Source organism: Neolamprologus multifasciatus, chromosome 22 (assembly GCF_963576455.1).
Source record: "Neolamprologus multifasciatus chromosome 22, fNeoMul1.2, whole genome shotgun sequence".
Classification (NCBI taxonomy): domain Eukaryota; kingdom Metazoa; phylum Chordata; class Actinopteri; order Cichliformes; family Cichlidae; genus Neolamprologus; species Neolamprologus multifasciatus.
The window spans coordinates 18,304,646-18,324,419 of NC_140459.1; the positions used below are offsets into that span (position 1 = coordinate 18,304,646).

Sequence of the window (19,774 nt, forward strand, 5' to 3'; positions counted from 1 at the left end):
TTAGCTCAGTGAGAAATCGAGTTAAGGGGATTTAATGAGCTACTTGAAGCTGTTTTCACACGTGCCTTACAGCCCTAAACTTTGGACATCATCCAGTAGAGGTGTGTGTGAGAATGCGAATGTCTGTGTGATTTAATCAGACACTAAGCAGTTTAGTGATGGTATAGTCGACGTGATGTCTGATTGTATCCATGTAAGGATACCTGAGAGCTGTCTGGTGAATTAAAAGCACTTAAGTGGTGGAGCATGTGTGCTACCTCCTGCATGCTCTATCCAGCAGCACCCTCACCTCAACCTCCAGTACTTACACTACTGAAAGCACAGCTGAAGGTGATTGTCTCCTGCTCGTGTGACCAAGGACAAGTTCCTCTTTTACTGTCACTGGGTTCTGAGCACTGTTTGCATTTTGGAGGAGGACACAGCTTTTACACAAATGTCTCTGTGAGAATATTAAATTTAAGGATCTGCTAATATCTAAAATCATCATTGCCTGTTGCTAAGATTTGGGCTTTTTACCAAAAGTCACCAAAAAGAAATAAAATTATCTTTAAAAACATTAAAGGTGATTATAGAATATATTTATACTGGAAGTGCTGGGCATACAAGTCTGGCCTAAGTCTTCGGTCAGAAAGACTGCAGCAGTCCAGGAGTTTAGTTCACCGTCTTTAATGAAGCTTCACAGAAGAACTGGTTACAGCAGGGCTTGCCAGGATAAATCCAACTGTGATACAGCCAGATATGCACTTATAATTGTGGCAGATGCAGTATAGGTGACTATAAGCATGGTTGTCTGGAAACAGAAACAGGTAATACTAATTTTCACAGTGATGTAAGTCCTTTCACTTGACCATTTTTAGCAGAATGTCTTTTTGTTTGTTAGACCACTTAACACTCACTTGTAAATCATTCCAGCATAAAAAAAAAAAAGCATCTAAGTCAAAGGATGAACCACTGCTGTGTTACACATAACAGATACTTTAATAAGGTCCAGATACTGGACCTTTAGGCACTTTGTTGCAAGCAGGCATTCACAAAAACACACACATATCCCAATTTTTTTAGTCCAATCTGTGAAAGATGCCAAAGATAACACACTTTGGCAGATGTAAAATAGTGTTTTTGCACCAACAATGTGATTCCCAAAGAGGTAGTAGCCAAAAACATGGTATATGTGTGCAATGTTTCCATAATAAACGTGAGGAAACTGGACAAGTGGAAAAGAAAATGTGGCAGCCCTGAAAAGGTATCTCCAGCATGTGAACAGTATCTGAAAGTCTTCTCTTGAAGAAATAAGAGGGGAAAAAAACCCCAGTAACAACGTGACACACGATCTGAGAGATGCATCTGACCCTTCAGTTGATCTACTGTTCACAGAAGCTTCATCAGAAATGGTCTCAGTGGACGGGTGGCTGTCAAGTGACTATTTCTGATGAACGGAAAGTGGGAGAAAAGGCTGAAGTATGCCAAATTACACAAGTCCTGGGCTTAAAATCAGTGGCAAGAGATCTAATGGAGTGATGAATCCAAAATTTTGGTTCAAATAGTTTGAACAGCTACTGAGAGACCACTGTGAGCTTATTTCCTTGACCTCTCCACTCTGCCTGTCTGTCTTCCTCCTCTGACATCATATTTTCTTGCTACCACCCAGCTATTCTCCACTGTAACGTCTTGTATCTCTGACTTCATCTGTTTATTTCCTTTTCACTATCACACCACAAATGTCATCTTGCATTCATCAATCAACTATTTACTGGTCTAATAGGTTGGACGCATCTATTCTTCGTCACTTCATCACTCCGTCCGTCTCAGTCTCGCTGTCGCTCTCTTGGATCTACAACAAATGTTTGACCAAGCTGTTCCCCACTGTATTATTCAGCACTGTGTGTGAGCCGGTATCATCAGACATGTATGCCTGACATGATGCATTGGCTCTGTTTAATTATAGAGATGCTGAATAAATATTTACAGATGGCCGATTCGTCTTCTCCAGCACAGGCCCAAAAGTGCAGCTTATGAACCGTCAGCTATGCAGAAGAAACTACTGTCATTGTTTCTATTCAGAGGCTGAGCATTAAAATGCATGCGTGTTTTAAAACCAGCCATATTCAGGTCTCGGGCGCTGCTGTGTTAACACATGCAAGTAGAAGCTGTTATGAGGATGAAATCTGTCGTTTAAACAGGTTCTTGAGGCTGTATTAACCTATAGAAGCATTGCTGTGTTATTAGCTTCAAAAGCTGGCAGGTCTTGTCAGATACGGAGGACCTACTGGCAAGGTGAAAGAGTAAATGGAATATATTAAAGTTTTAAAACTCTACACTGGAAATGATCTGACTCAACCTGGTGTGAAATCTGTTTTAACTTGACCTTTACTGCAATAACATGTCACTTTAACCCTGACTTACTATTTAAATTGTTGTAAAATTACCTTTGTAAGAGCCCTTTGTTAACTGTAGATTCTGAATTGCACCTCAGCAGGCGGATAATAGGAAATCACTGGGTATTAACATCAAAAGTTTAAAAAAAAGGAAAAATAAGACGAGAAACCTTGTTACATTCTAAATATTCTGTTCATCTATAAAATTTTAAAACAATACAGTTTGAGAGGAGAAATTAGGAATTAAAATAAGGCTGGATCTGGAAGTCAAACAACCCCTTAACCCAAAGCAAAGTTATATATGATGAAGTTTACAAATATAAGCAGTGTCAATCAGGTTAAATAATAAAGCAGAAGGGAAAAAATCAATATGGAATTGTTAACTTTTAAATTAAGCAACAAATGCCTGCATAGTGTCTCTAATTCTTTAGGAACCGTCGCTTGATCAAAGGGTAGGTCTCGTGGTAGCTAAAGTGATCAAGTGGCTCTGTAGAAGGATGTAAGTGAAAGTACAATGTGGAAATATAATCCTCAAGAAGCTTGGAAAGACTCGTTTTTGCAAAGAATTTTGTGGGTACAGCAGATCAAAGGAAAAAAGCAAACCTCAACCCATGTTCGATCATTATTCACACAGTGTAGCGTACTATATACAAACATGTGAATGCTTAGCAGACCCGTATTTAGAAAATATGATACCCCTTTAAAGTGCAGCAAAAGTTTCCATTAGTTGCTCAAGTCGCACGCCAAAAAGTCTTTATACACCACAAAATTCTTCCTGATGCAGTCCAGCTTTAGACTTTGTGAGTGACATTTATGTGAGCTCCGAGGTGCAGAGAGTTGTATATCGCCTTGTTGTGCATGAGTTCCACCTTGGCCGCTGGGAGAGAACTACAGTAAAAGCACATTAAGCATTTCACATCCAAACTCGCTGGAGGGCTGCAGTGTTTCCTAATGCTCGACTTTTTATAGCACACATCAGAGCGCCTGTGTGCGCGCGTATGTAAAATATGTGCGAGAAGGTCCGCTTGCATGAGCGCCTACGCATGCTCTCGTGTGTGTGCGTATCGTTGTACTTGCCAGCTTGCTGGTGCTCCAAAGCCATCTGGTATCTGGTCAGTCTAGTGAGCTTCTGGAGGGCACCTGGCCAGCAGCTTGCTCACCTGGCTCTGCTAGCCCCTGCCAACCACCACACCTGGTCTGGCCAGCGCACACGGAAAGGGAACAGATTGCACAGTGCAGTTAAAAGTGCTCCAACACTAAAGCATGAAATATTGGATATGTTTGCAATTTGATGTATATTGTAGGATTTATAAAGAATACGTCTCTCTCTATGAGCTGTTAAATATCAGCGACCACACAGATCTCAGTGATTTTAGAAGACGCTGCACACACTCCTATAAGATTCCATAATGACAAATGTCTACTTCTATCACATCTGTCCCAACAGTTCGTGCCAGACTGTGCCTACCCATCCATTTAGCATATGATGGCACTTCCTTCCTGCAGGTTGTCCTCTGCTATCAATTACACACTCCTCTCCCAGCAAGAAAGATGCTCTTTGTCCCCTGATGTACGCACACAAACAAACGCGCGCGCGCACCGCGGACACAGAGGGACAGACACCTGCAGAGTGTTTGTCACCTCTTCTGTTGACATCTGCGACCGCATGGCATTGTGGGAGAGACGGCCATCTGTTGTCGGCAAGGCTGGATTAGAAGGGGACAAGGGGGCGAGATGCATCATGCTGCTCTTTTCTGTTGGTCTGAGCTGTGTGAAGTGTTGTGCCGTGACGGCACATGGCGTTTGTTGTTTGAAAGTGAAATAATACAGCAACAGAGAAATTTACTTTTTAAATTATTATCATTTTTGTTATTATTATTAAATAGACTACAATTCCCCCTGCAAATGCTGCAAATTTAAAAGTAACTGGCGCTTCTCTTGTGGGCATTATCACCTTTTTTTCCAGGAATTCAACATGCGTGCTAATTACACAAAAGCAGTGTCCTGTAAAGAATGTTTTGGATTCATTAAAACCACATTTAATGGTTGCTTTTTGTCAAATTGTACTCCCTCCTAATTATCTTGGAAATGTTTAGCCCGCTTCACAGGGAGACAGCACATGAATGCTTGATTGACATCATAGTGACTGCAAAGTTTCTTCAATTATCCTGGCAAGGTTACGATGCCTGCCTCTTGTTTCACAGCAGGTCCTATTCTGAGCACAGAAGTACTAAACTCTACACTTCAGTAACCTATGAATTTCAAGCCCATTGAGATTGTATATAAAAGACCAACGTGGAGTTCGAGCCATTTAAAAAAAAGATTTTGATATTTAAAACATGTGGCTGATATTTGTCAGTCAGTTGGAGGCTATTCAGTCCACTTTTGTCTATATTAAAGTACATCAATAACTACTGGATTGACTTCATGATTTTTTTTTACAGCTTTGATTCTTGGAAGAGGAAACCTATACTGACTCAGATGATCAGTTATCTCACCATTTAGAGGCATCATCAGGTCAAAATCATAATTTGTTAAGATTCTTATTAAAATCATCAAAAATTGCATCCCTTTTAGCTGTGGTTTATGGAATGAGTAAAAAAACAAAAACAAATGTAAGGATGCTAATTGTCATCATGAGCATGTACTAAGTAACACGGGACTAAAAATAGGTCGGCTCCCTGTGACTAGGAAATTCCATGGTTAAATTGTTGAATTGCTTTGCTAGGAGAGTAGTTGCAACGACCAGTTGTTTGCGCAGAAGGTTGAGAGTGTTGCACACTCAAACCTCTGTGCAACCCCTTTGGACTGCAAGGCAAACAGACTTGCCTGCAGTAACTCTCAGAGAGATTAGCAAATGACTGGTTGGTTGAATTCTGGATGTAAGTAGCTGATGTGAATTTATGTCTACGCAGATGGCAACAAAACAGATGAAAAGTAACTGCTATCTTAACCCCATTCAACTGCAAACTGAAAGCAAACTAACTCCACCTTGTTGCAGTTTTATCACCATCTCGACTCACCAAAGTTGCTTTGAAGATGGCAAGTTCCTGCGGGTGGCTGCAGACCTGTTCCTCATTGTTGAATGGACCATTTCAAAGGCTACGAGATCTCAAGGTCATTGCACACAGTTACAGTCATTTAGGTTTTGTTGAGTCTCCCAACTGTTTTCCCTTGTGTGACTGTAGCATTAGCGTTCTGATGCTAGCATTTAGCTCAAAAGTAGCATCGTGCCTAATGTGCTTGAAGGACTGTAGGCTTGTTCAATATGATGTCGTGCAGAATTTTAGCCATCTTCAGTGCTGTATGGATATTTTAAAAGCAGGCATAGACATAATTACAACGAGTTTAAATTCAAGGAATCATTTAACCCTGACCTCAAAAACACTGAATCAGTAGGATAGTATAGATAGAACCTGCTTATCTTAAGTTAGTTTGAGAATTTACTGCAATTTGTATGAATATATGAATAACTATTAACGGTAGGGCTATATCTTTTGAAAAAATGCGGACTTTACTTTGATGCCTAAAGCTTTTGCACAACACAGTACAATCCCCAGAATGTTTTCGCGCAGAGAGTCAGCACCTATTTGCTGTGCTGAGAAAATGCATTCATGTAATACCCGTATTTACAACATCAGGTTTGCTGGAAATACAAAACATATTGTTCAGAGGGTTAGAAAATACAAACTGAGCAACCATTTTCATGTCTATGTAAAATTCTTCAATGTTAAGAATATACATGGCATCTTACTGTTAAAACAAAGGCAAATATTTGGTTTAAATAGGCACGGATAGAGTTCACTGGTGGCAACGGTACTCTGAGCCATGTGATGTTGGGAGAATAAATTTGCTTCACAAGAAACGAAGCGTTAACAAACAAGCAACTTCAGAGGATGTGGTCTTTATCTTCAGGGATTGCTGCAGAACGAAAAATAAACACCGACAGCAGCTTTGGAAAAAGTGATACCCCGACAGGAACGAGTAACGTACGGCTGAGATAACGAAAACATTAACCCACATATTCCTGAAGGACGTTCATGTGTGCAGGACGTTCATTTGGCTGGCTGGGTTGTGGGTCTGCTCATCCAGCCGGCCTGCACACCGCAGACAGATGTTTGGCCAGCCAAGCCTGCAGCGCCACAGGCAGTGTGTGTTCTAGAAAAACCCAGAGCAGATGCTTCTACCTGGTGTCCCACCCGCTTGCCGCTTCGCTCTTGTGGGTATGCTTCAGTGGCCATCACATGACCTCAAAGCCGGGTTTTCAGATTGCGCGCTGTCAGTCACACTGGTGACAAAGTGGAGCGGCTCTGGAACTGATAGATGTCCTCGGGTCGACTCAGCATGCTCGTCAAGGTGGATCTGACAGGCTGAATTCATTTGTTTTGAATAATGAAATCCGATAGTGACAATACATTAGAAAGTATAAGATGATTAAATCTTGGAAAATTGCATCAAAATATACATAAAAACACATCACATAGATGCTACTTCTGATAGCTATTGAGTAAGTAAGATCAAAAGATACAATGCCGCATCAACATCTCTTTCAGCCTCATTTTCCCATGTTGTTTGCTCCCCAAACATAAAAACAATCACCATCCCAAAAAAAAAACAGAAACACACAATCTTTGTCCCTCTCCACGCTCCCTGTGTTATTACCAAACCCGAGGAAACTTTTGAAGAGATTCAAAGACACTCAAGATTAAAGATTTATTTGTTCTTTTGATGTTGCTACAGCATTTCTGTCTGATTTCTGCAGCAAATGCAGTCTGGTAATGGTGGTTGTTTTTTGGGGGTTTTTGCAGTGTGGCTGGTGGTGACCCAGAACTGCCAGAGACAGGGAGCTGGCCTGACGACTGGGTTCTTGTCTTACACCCCCTCTAATGAGGAACGGTTCAGTAATGGTATCACTTCCTTGTAACCTCAAAGGACAGACAGTTTACTTGCTTCTGTTCATTTACAATATTCTATGGTGAGAGAAAGAAGAGAAAAAACAAAAGAGTAGTAAGAAGCCTGGATGGCTTTGTTTTGCAGCATTTCTTGACAGTCGGGTGCACTTCAAGTCTAGCTCGTCTACATTATTACTTTTTACTTTCTCGCCTGTATGAAGGAACTTCTTTTGTTGCATTGTGTCGATTCTGATAAAGAGATTGTACAGTTATTGTCTTGTACATCTGGTGTCTTTGCCATTTTTTTCCTATTGCTACGCAACAATGAATGCAATGAAACTTTCTCCCTTTTCACCAAGGAATCTTTGGTCGCACTGATAAGATTTAAAAGTCAAACATGTCTTTGAATGTTTTGATTTGATGCGTAGATTCCAATAAAGCTTTGAATTCCAATAACAGCTCATTGTTCTTGCTTTTATTAACTGCTCTATCTCTTAGACTCGTCAGGCATATCTCAGTGTGCTGTGCGCATCAGTGCATCTCTCTCCCATCTGGTCAAGAGCCAGCAGAGAATCACACTGCCCCCTAGTGCCCGTACTCATTAGTAACACAACAGGATTGTTGGGGCAGCTGTCAACCAGACAATGCTCTGGTACTCTGCCAGTGGCTCGATACCAAGATCTGTCATGGGCAGCAATGCACAACAATAGAATCTACTGATTGGAGTGGTGCACACCCCTGGCTATGACACCGGTCCACCGCTCGCTATCGAATGCCTGTTGTTCCCCTCTCTCCATTCACAAGACCCCTACTTCAGCAATCAGTGCTACACATTTCAATAGACCCTGTGCTGCTGCCCCAAGGAGAGAAGATGAGGAATCCACGTGAGCTATTGTCAAATAATTCTGGTGAAGACCACAATCTTGGCTTTGCTGGATCTCTGAAAATGATCGAATGACCGGGCATATCACATCGTGGTGTTTATTTCTGGAGTGAGCTGGAAATCCTTTGCTTTAAAGGGAGCTATTATGATCATTTCCAGTTCCACATTTTGAATGTTGGACACTGTCAAAGTAGCTTTGCATGACTCACAGTTAAAAATCTTATTTAAATTTCATTGGACCTAGATGCATCCCCTCAATTAATCCTCTGAATAAAAAAGCATCAAACTTTAGCACCATTTAAAACCAACTTTATTCTGATTGGCTGCCCCTAGCAAACAGAAGGCTTCAACGGCAGGTGGGAGGGGCTTCTATCCCTGAGAAGATAAGATTAAGGATAGAAACTCTGATGCCAGAGAGAGCTAAGAGAAGAAAAAACAAATCTGAAACTGAGGATTTAAAGGAGTCTGATTACTGGTACAAACACTTATTATTGGCTATGTTTAATATGAGCATCCACCATCGTAACAATATGACAGAAACTAAGCGAAAGCATAATATGTCCAGTTTAAGCATAATATATTTAAGACACTAAAAGGTGGGGATTCATATACAGAAGGGATAATAGTAGTGATGTATTGAGCTTTAACACCAAATAAACAATAAACCATTAGTATCTAATCTTATATTTCAGTTTACATATCACTCGTCTTTCTGGCCCCAAGATACAATGTTACCTCAAACATCCAAAGTAAATGCTCCAAATGACAAGACAGACTAAATACCTCCAAACAAACGATGCAAGACTACATAAGGCGCTTTAACAAAGGAAGTATGTAATGAACCTAAGGTGCCTTGTCCCCAATATATCATCCTGAGTGAATTTGCCAACATCACTCTCTTTACCTCCAAGCATGGTAAATGAGAATTTATGCCCCCGCTACTTTATCATTCTTTACTTTTTTTTTCACCCCCATGAGGTAGCCATGCCATGCGAGACGGATATTTTCACCAAAGGCAATATCCCCTCGCAGTAATTATATCAGAGCGAGAGAATGGCTCATTAACATATGTTAGGCATGTCAGGAATTTACAAGCGCCTTTTGTAGATGCCTCTCATCAGTGTGCTGCTCCCATCCGTATGGTATCTCCTTTGAGGATGTAACCTCCTCATTTCCATACACGTCAATCATGCTGCGCGTGATGTCAAGAAACACGCAGCACACTCTGTATTTGGCAATCATAAGGAAGAGCTCGGTGATATGGAAAAGGAATGCATGTACACACGTACGTGTGTGTGTGTGTGGGGGGGGGGGGTGACTATGCGTTTTGTGAAACAACATGATGAAAACAACGCTATGTGGGGAAAAAATATTGTGATGATGTGCCATCGGTGCAAAGCGAGTGAAGTGAGCGTGTCTGCTCCTCTGTAGTGCGTTAAAGGGATGTGTGTGTGTGTGTGTGTGTGTGTGTGTGTGTGTGTGTGTGTGTGTGTGTGTGTGTGTTTGTACGTGCAAAGACACGCATAAAGCTTGACACCAGAGACCAGACACCAGACCCACTAACAGACAAGTCCTGAGGCCACTGAGCGAGTGCGGCTGCTGCACTGCTGCAGGACCCAACATCTGCTGCCCGCAAGAAGGCACATACTGTTGCCCTTTCACCCATTAGTATGATGCCAGCTGCAATGACCTATTTATCAGTTGTGGCCTTATAAAGTACTCAAATATATACATAGATTTTTGTCCATTGTGAAGATGTAAATAATGATATAAAGCTGATCAATAGTTTTAGTTTCGTAGCCCTAACCTAATACTAGCTCCATAGTGTAGTAGCAGTAGCGCCCACTGGTCGAGCGGCCAGTAAGGCTTCAGAGAGCGACAGAGAGCAGCAGTGCGCTGTGGGAGAGAAAAAGTAAAAGACCCTGTGCTACACCTAACTTTCTCTCTGAGTTGTCATTTTACATGTAAGTGTAGCTGAGATCACAGCACCCGTGTGCAGTAATAAAGTCACAGTTATAAAATCACGAGGCGTTGTGGCCTCACGCGATAGTTCAAGACTGACTTGCGTGGTGTTCCGTTCTGTGACCTGGCCCTCGTACTCTCCCAATAAACTAATTAGGTTGACTGAAAAAGGAAATAAAAGCATGTCCACTCGAGCAACTTCAAATTTATTTCTTTCTTTTTAAAATGGATGTGGTACGTGAAAATGACTCAAGAATACGGATCCATTAGCTGAGATTTTTTTTAAAAGCAACCCAACTACAGCGAAGCAGGGGTCTGACAGATAAACCTATAAAGAGAGAGAGGGAGAGAGATAAAAGCGTTTGGTCCAGTCCTGCCTTTTTGCTCCAGCAAATGTTGTAACAATGACTGAAGACACAACGTCCATTTCCATCACCGTCCGCGCTCTCCATCTCTCCCTTTCATTCTCATTCATTGTCATTGCTTTTTTCCTTTAAGTGCACTTTCGCCCACACCACTTGGAAATTGATTGAAACAAAATGTCACAATTATGCCCTGTAGCTCGCCGCTTCAATTATTCATCAATTAGGGGCTAGGCTCCTTTTTTTCTCTCCTCTGAGCTGATTTTTCATTCAGTTTGCTCGAGATGTATGGCTCCCCTGCTGTTAACCAGTCCAAAGTCATTAGTTTCTGGGTTTGCAATTAAACCTGATGCATTATGCATGAGGCTCCGACTCAGCAGACACACGCAGCAGCGGCCGCAGCAGCTAGCGAACGAGCTAGTAAGCTCTGGAGGCGTGGATGGGAAATTAATTTGCTAGAAATGAAGTTCTCTCTAGCCCTCCCTCCCTCTCTCTATCTTTCTCTTGTCTGGCAGGTTGGAACAGATGCCACTTTCTGTAGAAGCCGATAGAGATGGGGCAGCTATAGCTGTGCAGTGTGATCAGCGCTGACATGGGAAAAGGATGTGCCAAGGTGGACACAGACAGAAAAATAAAATATTCCATTGCTAAATATAAACGGGTCTTCATATAGATTTTGCGCGGGTTAAACCCAGTGAAGGACTCCACAGAATTATCTCTTTACTGAGAAAAAACAGGTGTGACAGGTATTCTCTTACAAAGGTTTTATGTTCAAGTATTTGTAAATAAAGTTTTTTTTAATTGTGTTGTTTTATCTGTTTTCGAGGATTTTAAATCGTTGTAGCTGGCATAAAGCCTGCATTTTAGAGCACCATTGAAACGAGGGTCTTATCAATGTTCATTTGCTGCCATCTAGTGGATACAGGGTGAAATGTCAAATAAATTTAAAGGACAAAATCACCGAGGAATCCATGTATGCTTCCAGACCTACACACATCACTTTGATATTTATTTAAAAACATTTTGTGCCTTCAGTTTAAGAGGTGAAAAAAATGTATGAGATGAAAAAGAAGACTGTATCTTTAAATAAACTTGTATTTATCTTGTAGCAACACCAAAGTAGGCGTGTCCTTCTGTGTTAAAGCACCTATATGAACAGAGAAGGGCACGCACTAGAATAGTGAGCATACTCCTCATTTTCATGTCCTGTAACACAAAGGCAACAGAGCTCATTTACCTACTTCAGTCATTATGAATGTAGCATTTTTCAGCCGTGTTGCATACTAATGTAGTCATATCTGCTTTAGCAGGTGTCACAGAATTATGTTGTTTAAATTATGCAACTAGAATAGGGAAAAAACAATGGATTCACCTTCTTTAGATTTACAAAATGCACACAATGCAGCCAGGTGGTGAGGAAGGGGCTGCAGCAGACCGCACAAGAACTGGCGGTATCCAGCAGACGTCTTTAGATTTGGATAGTGGGGAAGCATCACATGGATTGGAGAGAACCTGTTCCTGTCTTCCCGCAATACAAACCTAACAACCACTTCCTACTGGTACAAAAGGAAACAGTGATATGGGAACAAAGCCAGCATTAAAGGAGCAAAATATCTATGTTTTTAAAAGACTGACATTTACCTTTAATATAAGTACTTCAGCATACTGCACCGAAGTCATCAGCTCACACTGCACAAACCTGTTCCCTTCACAGTGCAGTTCCGTTACGGCCAAATTATTTCACAGTACAAAAGTAGAAGCAGAGATACAGTTTGACACAAATATCTTAAAAGCTACCTTATCAATATAGGAACTATATTCAGTCTATTTGGACTATTTTCAGTCAAAAATTAACTTCAGGGAAATTTAGATTCCCTGTGAGTGGCCAATCAAATTACTGATTTTTCTGAAACTCTTGATTTTCTGACTAAAACAAGAAAAGAAAAGAAAAGAAAAGAAAAGAAAAGAAAAGAAAAGAAAAGAAAAGAAAAAACATGGAAAACTCAACAGGTAACTGGTGTGGGATTTTATGAGAACCCTCCTCTGGTAGGCTGGTCAAGTAGTTTCTGGCTGCATATACAGCTTTGTCAGCTCTTTGCACTGGTACAGCTGCCGAGGAAGCCGGGACAGCTTGTTGAAGTTTAGGTTTATCTCAGACAAGCGAGTGAGATGACCAAGCTCTGCAGGAACTTCCTCCAGCTTATTGTCCAGCACGCTGAGGTGTTCAAGCATAGTCAAACTAAAAAGAAGAAACAGACCTGAATTTGAGAGGGGGGGGTTACATGCAGCATTTTCACACTGTGTGCACATGTGTATCAGAATTAAACTGTCATTAAATGATTTGTTGACTTCAGAACCTATAATTGCAGGTATAGGGAGTCATTTTGCACACTGAGGCGCCATTAATGCACCTTTTAATCCCTGGCGGAAGTCTTTGAATCTGGTTGTGGTTCAGATTGAGGACAACAAGGTTCTTGAAGCCACCTGTAAAACATGAATATTGCACAGACACACACACACACGCAGATGACTGGAGCTTTGTGTTAATCATACAAAACTAGTAAGAGCCTACCTATCACATCAGGTGGCACTACAGTAATTTGGTTTCTGAACAGGTACCGCTTTTTCAAGGACTCCAGATGGCCCAGAACAGCGGGAAACTCCTTCAAGGCATTATTTCCTAAATTCAGCTCAGCCAGCTTTCGGGCGTTGCAGGAGGAAAAGTATTTAATCACAAATCTGCGTGATGTGTAAAACATTTCAAGTGGCACCTTGGCAAATTTCCAGCAAATAGATAAGCTGCGAGCAAACAAACGAAGCGAGAAGACTCACTTGATGTAAGGAGAGCAGCTCAGTGGGAAGGCCTGTGATGGAGTTGTTGTTTAACAGGAGGACTGACAGGTTTGTGAGTCTGGAAACGCACTTGGGAACTTCCTTTATGCGCGTCGAGCTTAAATTTAAAGAGGTTGCTCCGGCATATAAAACCCTTATCACCCACTTTCTAGCCACCGATTCCCTTTTAGCCATTTACGCCTATCTTAACGTTCTGTGGAGTTACCGTGGCAACAGCACGCTCTTTGACAAGTCAAAGATCTGATCCGGAGCAGCTGCGACCTCTGGTGGACACAGCTGGATATTCAACTGTTAAATATGGGTGGATTGACTATAATGGCCAGTTTTACCATGACAGTGAGAGTTTTTCATTTTTAATGCATGGTATATAAATTGTGGTGCCTATGAGGAATACAAGGATGCTCATTAGAAACATTCAGAATAAAGCTGTGACACACACACACACTCGTGGTATTGTATGCATTTATGTAACTTGGTATCATTTACACGTTTAACAGCTCATTTCAGCCAAACAACACTAAAAACAACCACTCGTTGTCCACATTAGGTTGGTAGTCACACATGATAAGCAGCTCCTGAATCCTCAACTGCATGACTGGAACTGTATTTTTTTTTCTTAAAAAAAAAAAAAGATTCAGCGATGCCTCTAAAAATGAGCTAAAAGGTAACCCTGTAATCATTAGGATTAGCCAGGGGTGACCCATGTAAAATCTTTTCACACATCAACTTCTGTTCAATTGTGTTTTTTTTATTATTATCATCATCATTAACACAATGTTATCGTTTATACATTAAAAGTTATGTATTAATTTAGGTTTCACTCTCCATATCTGACTCCAACACAGACATTTAACCGATGTGAAAACAGAAGCATTCTCTGTTGATCTCAGCAATGTCTCGCTTGACCAGGGGTCTCCCTTCAAATATGTCCTATTTTAGGGTGCTTTGTGTTAGAAGTTTGAACACTCTCTGCATTACGCCAACAGGCTTATGTTAACTCTCTCTCAGCTGTCCTCAGCATTGACTGGGTCCTTTAGCTGTTCCACAGAATTGTAGTGCTCTCCTAGACCATAAGCGTGCCGCATATAGCTACAAGCAAAAAGACAGAGAAAAGGTTATTGTATACGGGGGAAAACATAATGCAGTATATCAGTTTCCTAGCTTTGACATGCAGTTACATGAAAATCCAAACAGTCACATGTGAATGACTATATCATGTATTTGGAATATTATTGATTGGATATTGCAGATTGGATTTAGACTGGCAGTAGTGAAAATGTGTTTGTAAATTTGTGATTGCGAATTTAAAATGTTTAAATGTTTACTACAACTACATTCATTTGCACATTTTTAGTGATAGTGTTGAACTCTGAGCAAAAAACACATTTGGAAACATTCTTACACAAGTGTCATGGGTTCGCCGTCATATTCCTCCCCAATTTTTATGGTAGGAGAGTCCGCCTGGATCACCTCGATCGGCAAATGAAGAACTTGCGTCAAAGCTCGAAGCTGCAAAATTTGAAAAATTAAAAAAATACATTATTAAAATGAATTGAAAAGTACAACAAAATACTTCAATGTGTATAGTACAGTATATGACAGTTAAGGAGGAACTCACTTCCAGTTGTCCACCCCAAGCTGATGTGTGCTCCACATCACTGCAGTATTTCTCAAACTCATCTAGAAGCAAAAGACAAACATGTCAATTGAGTATTAACAAATATAGCAGTGAAAGTTTTACTTTCATTACCAAAAACACAGATGGTCTCACCTGTTGTGTACATGTCACCTGTGCTTGGGTTGGTGAGGAAAGGCAGGAAGTCGTCAGGATGGCCTCTCATGTGCTCGGCAGTGCGGGATCGCAGTTCCTTCACACTTGTGGGTAATTGGAGCTAAAACAGAACAGAATGCAGTAGAAAATGTGTTCTGCGTGTCTAAACTTGACAGTTTCTCATTGAGTCATTTTCTGTATGACAAGCTGTACAGACTCCAAACACGGAAGGTGTCAAAGATTGTCAGCAATGCTCAATTTCTTATGTAATTCCTGACACAGTATATAAACTACAGCTACAGTTATTATTCAATTCAATTTTGTTTATACAGCACCAAATCACAACAACAGTCGCCTCAAGACAATTGATATTGTAAGGTGGACCCTACAATAACTCATACAGAGAAGAACCCAACAATCATATGACTCCCTATGAGCAAGCACTTTGGCGACAGTGGGAAGGAAAAATTCCATTTTAACAGGAAGAAACCTCCGGGCCTTAGAGGGTCAGGGCTCGGGAAGGGCGACCATCTGCCATGACCAGTTGGGTGAGAGAAGGAAGACAGGACAAAAGACATGCTGCAGAAGATGCCTCTATAGCAACATGTACCTTTGATCGCCGTGTCAGCTGATCTTCAATAGCACGGTACATGCAGTGGCCATCAGAGGAGATCTCCTTGATCTGAAGCTTTTGCTGGGCGAGTTTTTGGACCAGCTTTAAACCCTCCTGATGTCTCACACCCTGCAGGTTCTGTACCTCAGCCTCTGCTATCCTGATCTCCCTCTCCTTCTCCTGTGCAGCCTTTTTGTCCTATACAAAATCATTTAAAAGTCAAATCAGGTAAATACGGGTGATTTATTAGACTCCAACTTATATCTAGCAGGCAGAACTGATCATCAGAGATCTCTCTAAAGCAGAGACATCATGAATGTGAACTGTGGTAAACAAGGACGATTGACTATGAGTTCTAAGTGTTCTTCTTCAGGAAAACCTAAAATGTAAATGCATAAAGGTTCGACAGCACACAAGTCTTTAAAGTTGCATCTCACCCTTCTCTTCTGGGCTTTGGTTACTCGCGGCTGTTTCGCCTCCTCTTGTTCTCCATCTTCCACCTTTACATTCTCCACTCCATTTATGACCTCTTTCACCTTCTAATATTGAGTAAAGAGAGAAATGGTTATGTTGTAAACTAGGGGTGGGTTTTGATAATCGATTTATCGATTAAAATCGATTCTGGCTTGGATAACGTGATGTCGATTCATTAAAATCCTGAATTGATTTTTTAATATTAATTTATTTTGCCCCAAACGCCAGAATCTCAGGTTAAACCTCACACAATTTCAACAACCACCAAACTGCTAAAACAGTAAATGAGAGCAGGTACACGGATTCTGCACAAAGACGTAAAAACAAAGCGCAGAACCGCAGATCAGAATCAGTGAGATCAGTGAGACAAGTCTACCGTTGTTTACAGCGCTGTCGGCCGCTGTTTTTTTTTCCTTTTACTTACTTCTGAAAAAAAAAGCCTCATTTCTGCTGTTCAATAGGCTGTAAACTGTAAACTTGTAAACTTTTTAAAATTATGCAAAATGCAAAACGCTTAGCCGTGTCTCTAATAAAACCGCTGTCATATGTTGATTAATGGTTTTCTTTCGTTTTTGATGTACTGCAGAATATTTTTATAAAATCCCAGGCCAGGAAAACCACCTTCATGTTTTTCTGTGTTTTATCTTCAGCTAATTCGACACAAAGGCATCTGCTGTGATGCTTACACCTTTGATAAAGTGTTGCGAGTGTCAGCTTTCTTTTTATAGATACAAAAATATGTAAATGTACTGATCTGAATTATAATATTTCAGACTGTCTGAGGCAAAACTTCCCAGATTTAAATCGAATTGAATCGAATCGTGGATCGAATCGATTCCGGACCTTGTGAATCAGAATCAAATTGATTCTAGAAATCAGTGACAATACCCAGCCCTATTGTAAACTGCAGCTGATACAGCACAAAGACTAGAATCATTTACATTCTGAATGTACACTGAACACATACAAAAACCTTTTAACAGCTGTGTTCTTTCCCTTTCCATCTTACACTTGTTACCCCATTATGAAAGAGTGCTTCTACATTAATTACTAATCAAACTCTACCCGATTTGTCGACCATCTAAACATAATAAGTCACCTTTGTGTCAGCTGTTGCTTTGAGCTGCCTGAATTCCTCCTCGTGTTTCTGACTGAGGTCAGCCTCAAGTTTGGAGATCTCCTCTGTCATCTGTTTCCTCCTCTTCTTGTCATTTTTGGGGACTGCATTTTTCATGCCCTGGACTTTAGCTGAAAATGACACAAAGCAGACCATCAAACAAAACAGTACAACACAACAATACAGATGATGCTGCATACTGGTTTGAAAAGTTATACATGCACATAACTGCCAACATAGTGAAGGATACACTGTCATAGATAGCACTAATGCTCCTAAAAAAAGATTAAAATGTTTCTGCACCTGTCTACACCAACTGCACAAACAGCTGATTTTACATTATCAGACATTATTAATTATTTTGCCACATGTGGCATGTGAAAGAAATGTTTTGATATCAGTGGTCAGCTAAAGCAGCAACTCATTTTACATCATGAGCTACATACAGCCAACTTTCATAGTAAGTGAGCCAGACCAGTGAAACACCTTCTTTCAGCCAGTGTAAAGCAGTTAAACCATAAATTTAATCCTTGAGACATAAAAATAAGACAAAGAAGTGCAATTATACTGCAAAATACTGCAGTAGCAAATGAAAGAAATCATTCAAAATGACTCTTTGGGTTTAAACCGTAGGAAACAAAGGTGTAAAATTACAGAAGCATTTCTGGAGGCTAACTTGCAAGACTGTACTTATAAAAGAGAAAGCTTTGTTAATTGACAAAATTCTATTTTTATTTCTTTTCTGTTGTTTAATTACTTATCTATTACCTAATAACTCGGGTGTAGTATGAAATACCATGGTGAAGATCTTTTTCATTCGGAAAAACTATAAAGCTTATTAAAATACAGATCACATTTTCCAAAGCCGTCCAGTGGGTCGGATTGGTGTGTTTGTCAGACCGAATCCGGCCCTCGTGCCTTATGTTGGACACCCCCTGGGCTAAAGTCATCAAATCATTATGAGTTTCTCCTAACAGACCACTGTTGGGATAGGTTTATTACTCTAAAAAGGTTTATTACTTTATTACGCGTAGTTTGTTTTACTCTAAAAGCAAAACAAACTACGCGATAAGGCTGGCAGTTGCCTCACAATAGTAACCACAGAAACGTCTGCGGTGACCATTATTTATTTACTTGCTGGTCATTTAATAGCGGCTCAAGTGAGACTAAACACTCCGACACATAAACAACACACGGGCACGCTAACTAGCTACCAGCAAAGGCTGAAATGTTAGCCCACCAAACAAAAGAGCACTGTTAAAAGTAGCTACCCTGCAGATCCTTCTTCTCCTTGCGGTGCTGCTTTGCCAGGAGCTCCTCTGGTGTCTCCACCTCCTCCATGACTGGATGCTGCTGTTAAGGTCAACCACTGACAGTGCTTACGAGGTACATGAACCTGACAACCATATGTGTTATTAACGACTTGTTATAAAATGTAGCTCATCATTAGCACAAGATAAAAGCACACAAATACAGTGAACGATAAATAAAACGTGCTGATATGGCCTTATCCGGAAGAGAGGGTGGGGCTTCTTCTTCTTCGTCAAAGATAAACTCCGAGATTGTCTCTATACCGCCACCTCTCGGTATGTTGTGTACTACATTTCCAGGCTGTCTCGGGACTACGTTCTTTATTTTAATACATTTTTATTAAATATATTTTAAATAAATATATTTTCTAGACACGTCTTGTTCATTTAATCTTATCTTTATCTAAGAGTGGACAGGAAAAAGTGTTTCCTCTTTCTTCGTATCTTGTTTTTAGATCTTTATCACTGGTTTGCAACCTGGGGAATAACAATAACCCTCTGAGACATGAGAAAGAAAACAAATATTTTGAATATGAGGGTTAGTGGTTATACTGAACAAAGGATGTTGAAGGTGGACCTACCGGGAGGGAGGAGAAGAGGAAGACCTGAAAGGACATTTGTGGATGCAGTGAAGGAGTGAATACAGAGGGCCTTTGTGACAGAGGAGGATGCTAGAAGTAGGGTGAGATGGAGGCAGATGATCTACTAAAGGGAGCAGATGAAAGAAGAAGAAACGCCAAGAAGATCCAGTGGGTTTAAAATAGATTGCATGCTTCTTTTCAAAAGGGTATAACAATACTTGTCTGTAAATATTAATTTCAAATTAAAGGGGAAAAAGTGTATGTGTCTATTAAAATGCCTTTGTCCTCGTGACAAGGTCATCTTTAACCCAAGATTCCCATAGAAAAGGGTATCTATATTGTACCGAGTCTATCTATCTAAATATCAGCTGTGCCTGATTTCCTTTTGTTAAATTATCCAGTATGATCAAATACGCATGGAATTGTAATTTTTATTATTATTAATGTCTGATTTTATTTGTATCTCATTAAAAACAGATATCGAGAGCTGATCCTGGAGGGCCGATCATAATATACGGTCAATCAAATTTTATATACACCGTCTGCCTGTTAGCGGGCGTGTCGTGTGACGTGGCACGGGG

At 40.6% G+C, this 19,774-nt stretch overlaps 2 protein-coding genes across 2 annotated transcripts; both read right to left on the reverse strand.

Moving 5' to 3' along the window:
• Window positions 1-2,302: 2,302 nt before the first annotated feature.
• Window positions 2,303-13,674, reverse strand: lrrc69 (leucine rich repeat containing 69). Its single transcript, XM_085147622.1, is given in 9 exon segments — window positions 2,303-11,680; window positions 11,847-11,936; window positions 11,938-12,027; window positions 12,116-12,213; window positions 12,473-12,551; window positions 12,554-12,713; window positions 12,886-12,958; window positions 13,047-13,173; window positions 13,307-13,674. Coding segments are annotated over 9 exon segments (1,020 nt in total). The 5' UTR covers window positions 13,502-13,674; the 3' UTR covers window positions 2,303-11,572.
• Window positions 13,675-13,775: 101 nt separating this feature from the next.
• On the reverse strand, window positions 13,776-18,843 carry otud6b (OTU deubiquitinase 6B). Its single transcript, XM_085147615.1, has 8 exons — window positions 18,574-18,843; window positions 17,285-17,433; window positions 16,149-16,250; window positions 15,709-15,909; window positions 15,099-15,219; window positions 14,946-15,007; window positions 14,730-14,836; window positions 13,776-14,416 (listed from the first exon to the last, which is right to left on the reverse strand). Exons 1-8 carry the CDS (start codon window positions 18,641-18,643, stop codon window positions 14,332-14,334), a joined length of 897 nt encoding a protein of 298 aa, XP_085003741.1. The 5' UTR covers window positions 18,644-18,843; the 3' UTR covers window positions 13,776-14,331.
• Window positions 18,844-19,774: the final 931 nt, after the last annotated feature.

Coding starts and splice junctions, on each gene's coding strand:
- otud6b (XM_085147615.1), bottom strand. CDS start 18,643: ATGGAGGAGGTGGAGACACCAGAGGAGCTCCTGGCAAAGCAGCACCGC. Junction 14,837..14,945: donor CTTGGGGTGGACAACTGGAA/GTGAGTTCCTCC, acceptor CAAATTTTGCAG/CTTCGAGCTTTGACGCAAGT. Junction 14,417..14,729: donor GGCGAACCCATGACACTTGT/GTAAGAATGTTT, acceptor TTTTGCTTGTAG/CTATATGCGGCACGCTTATG.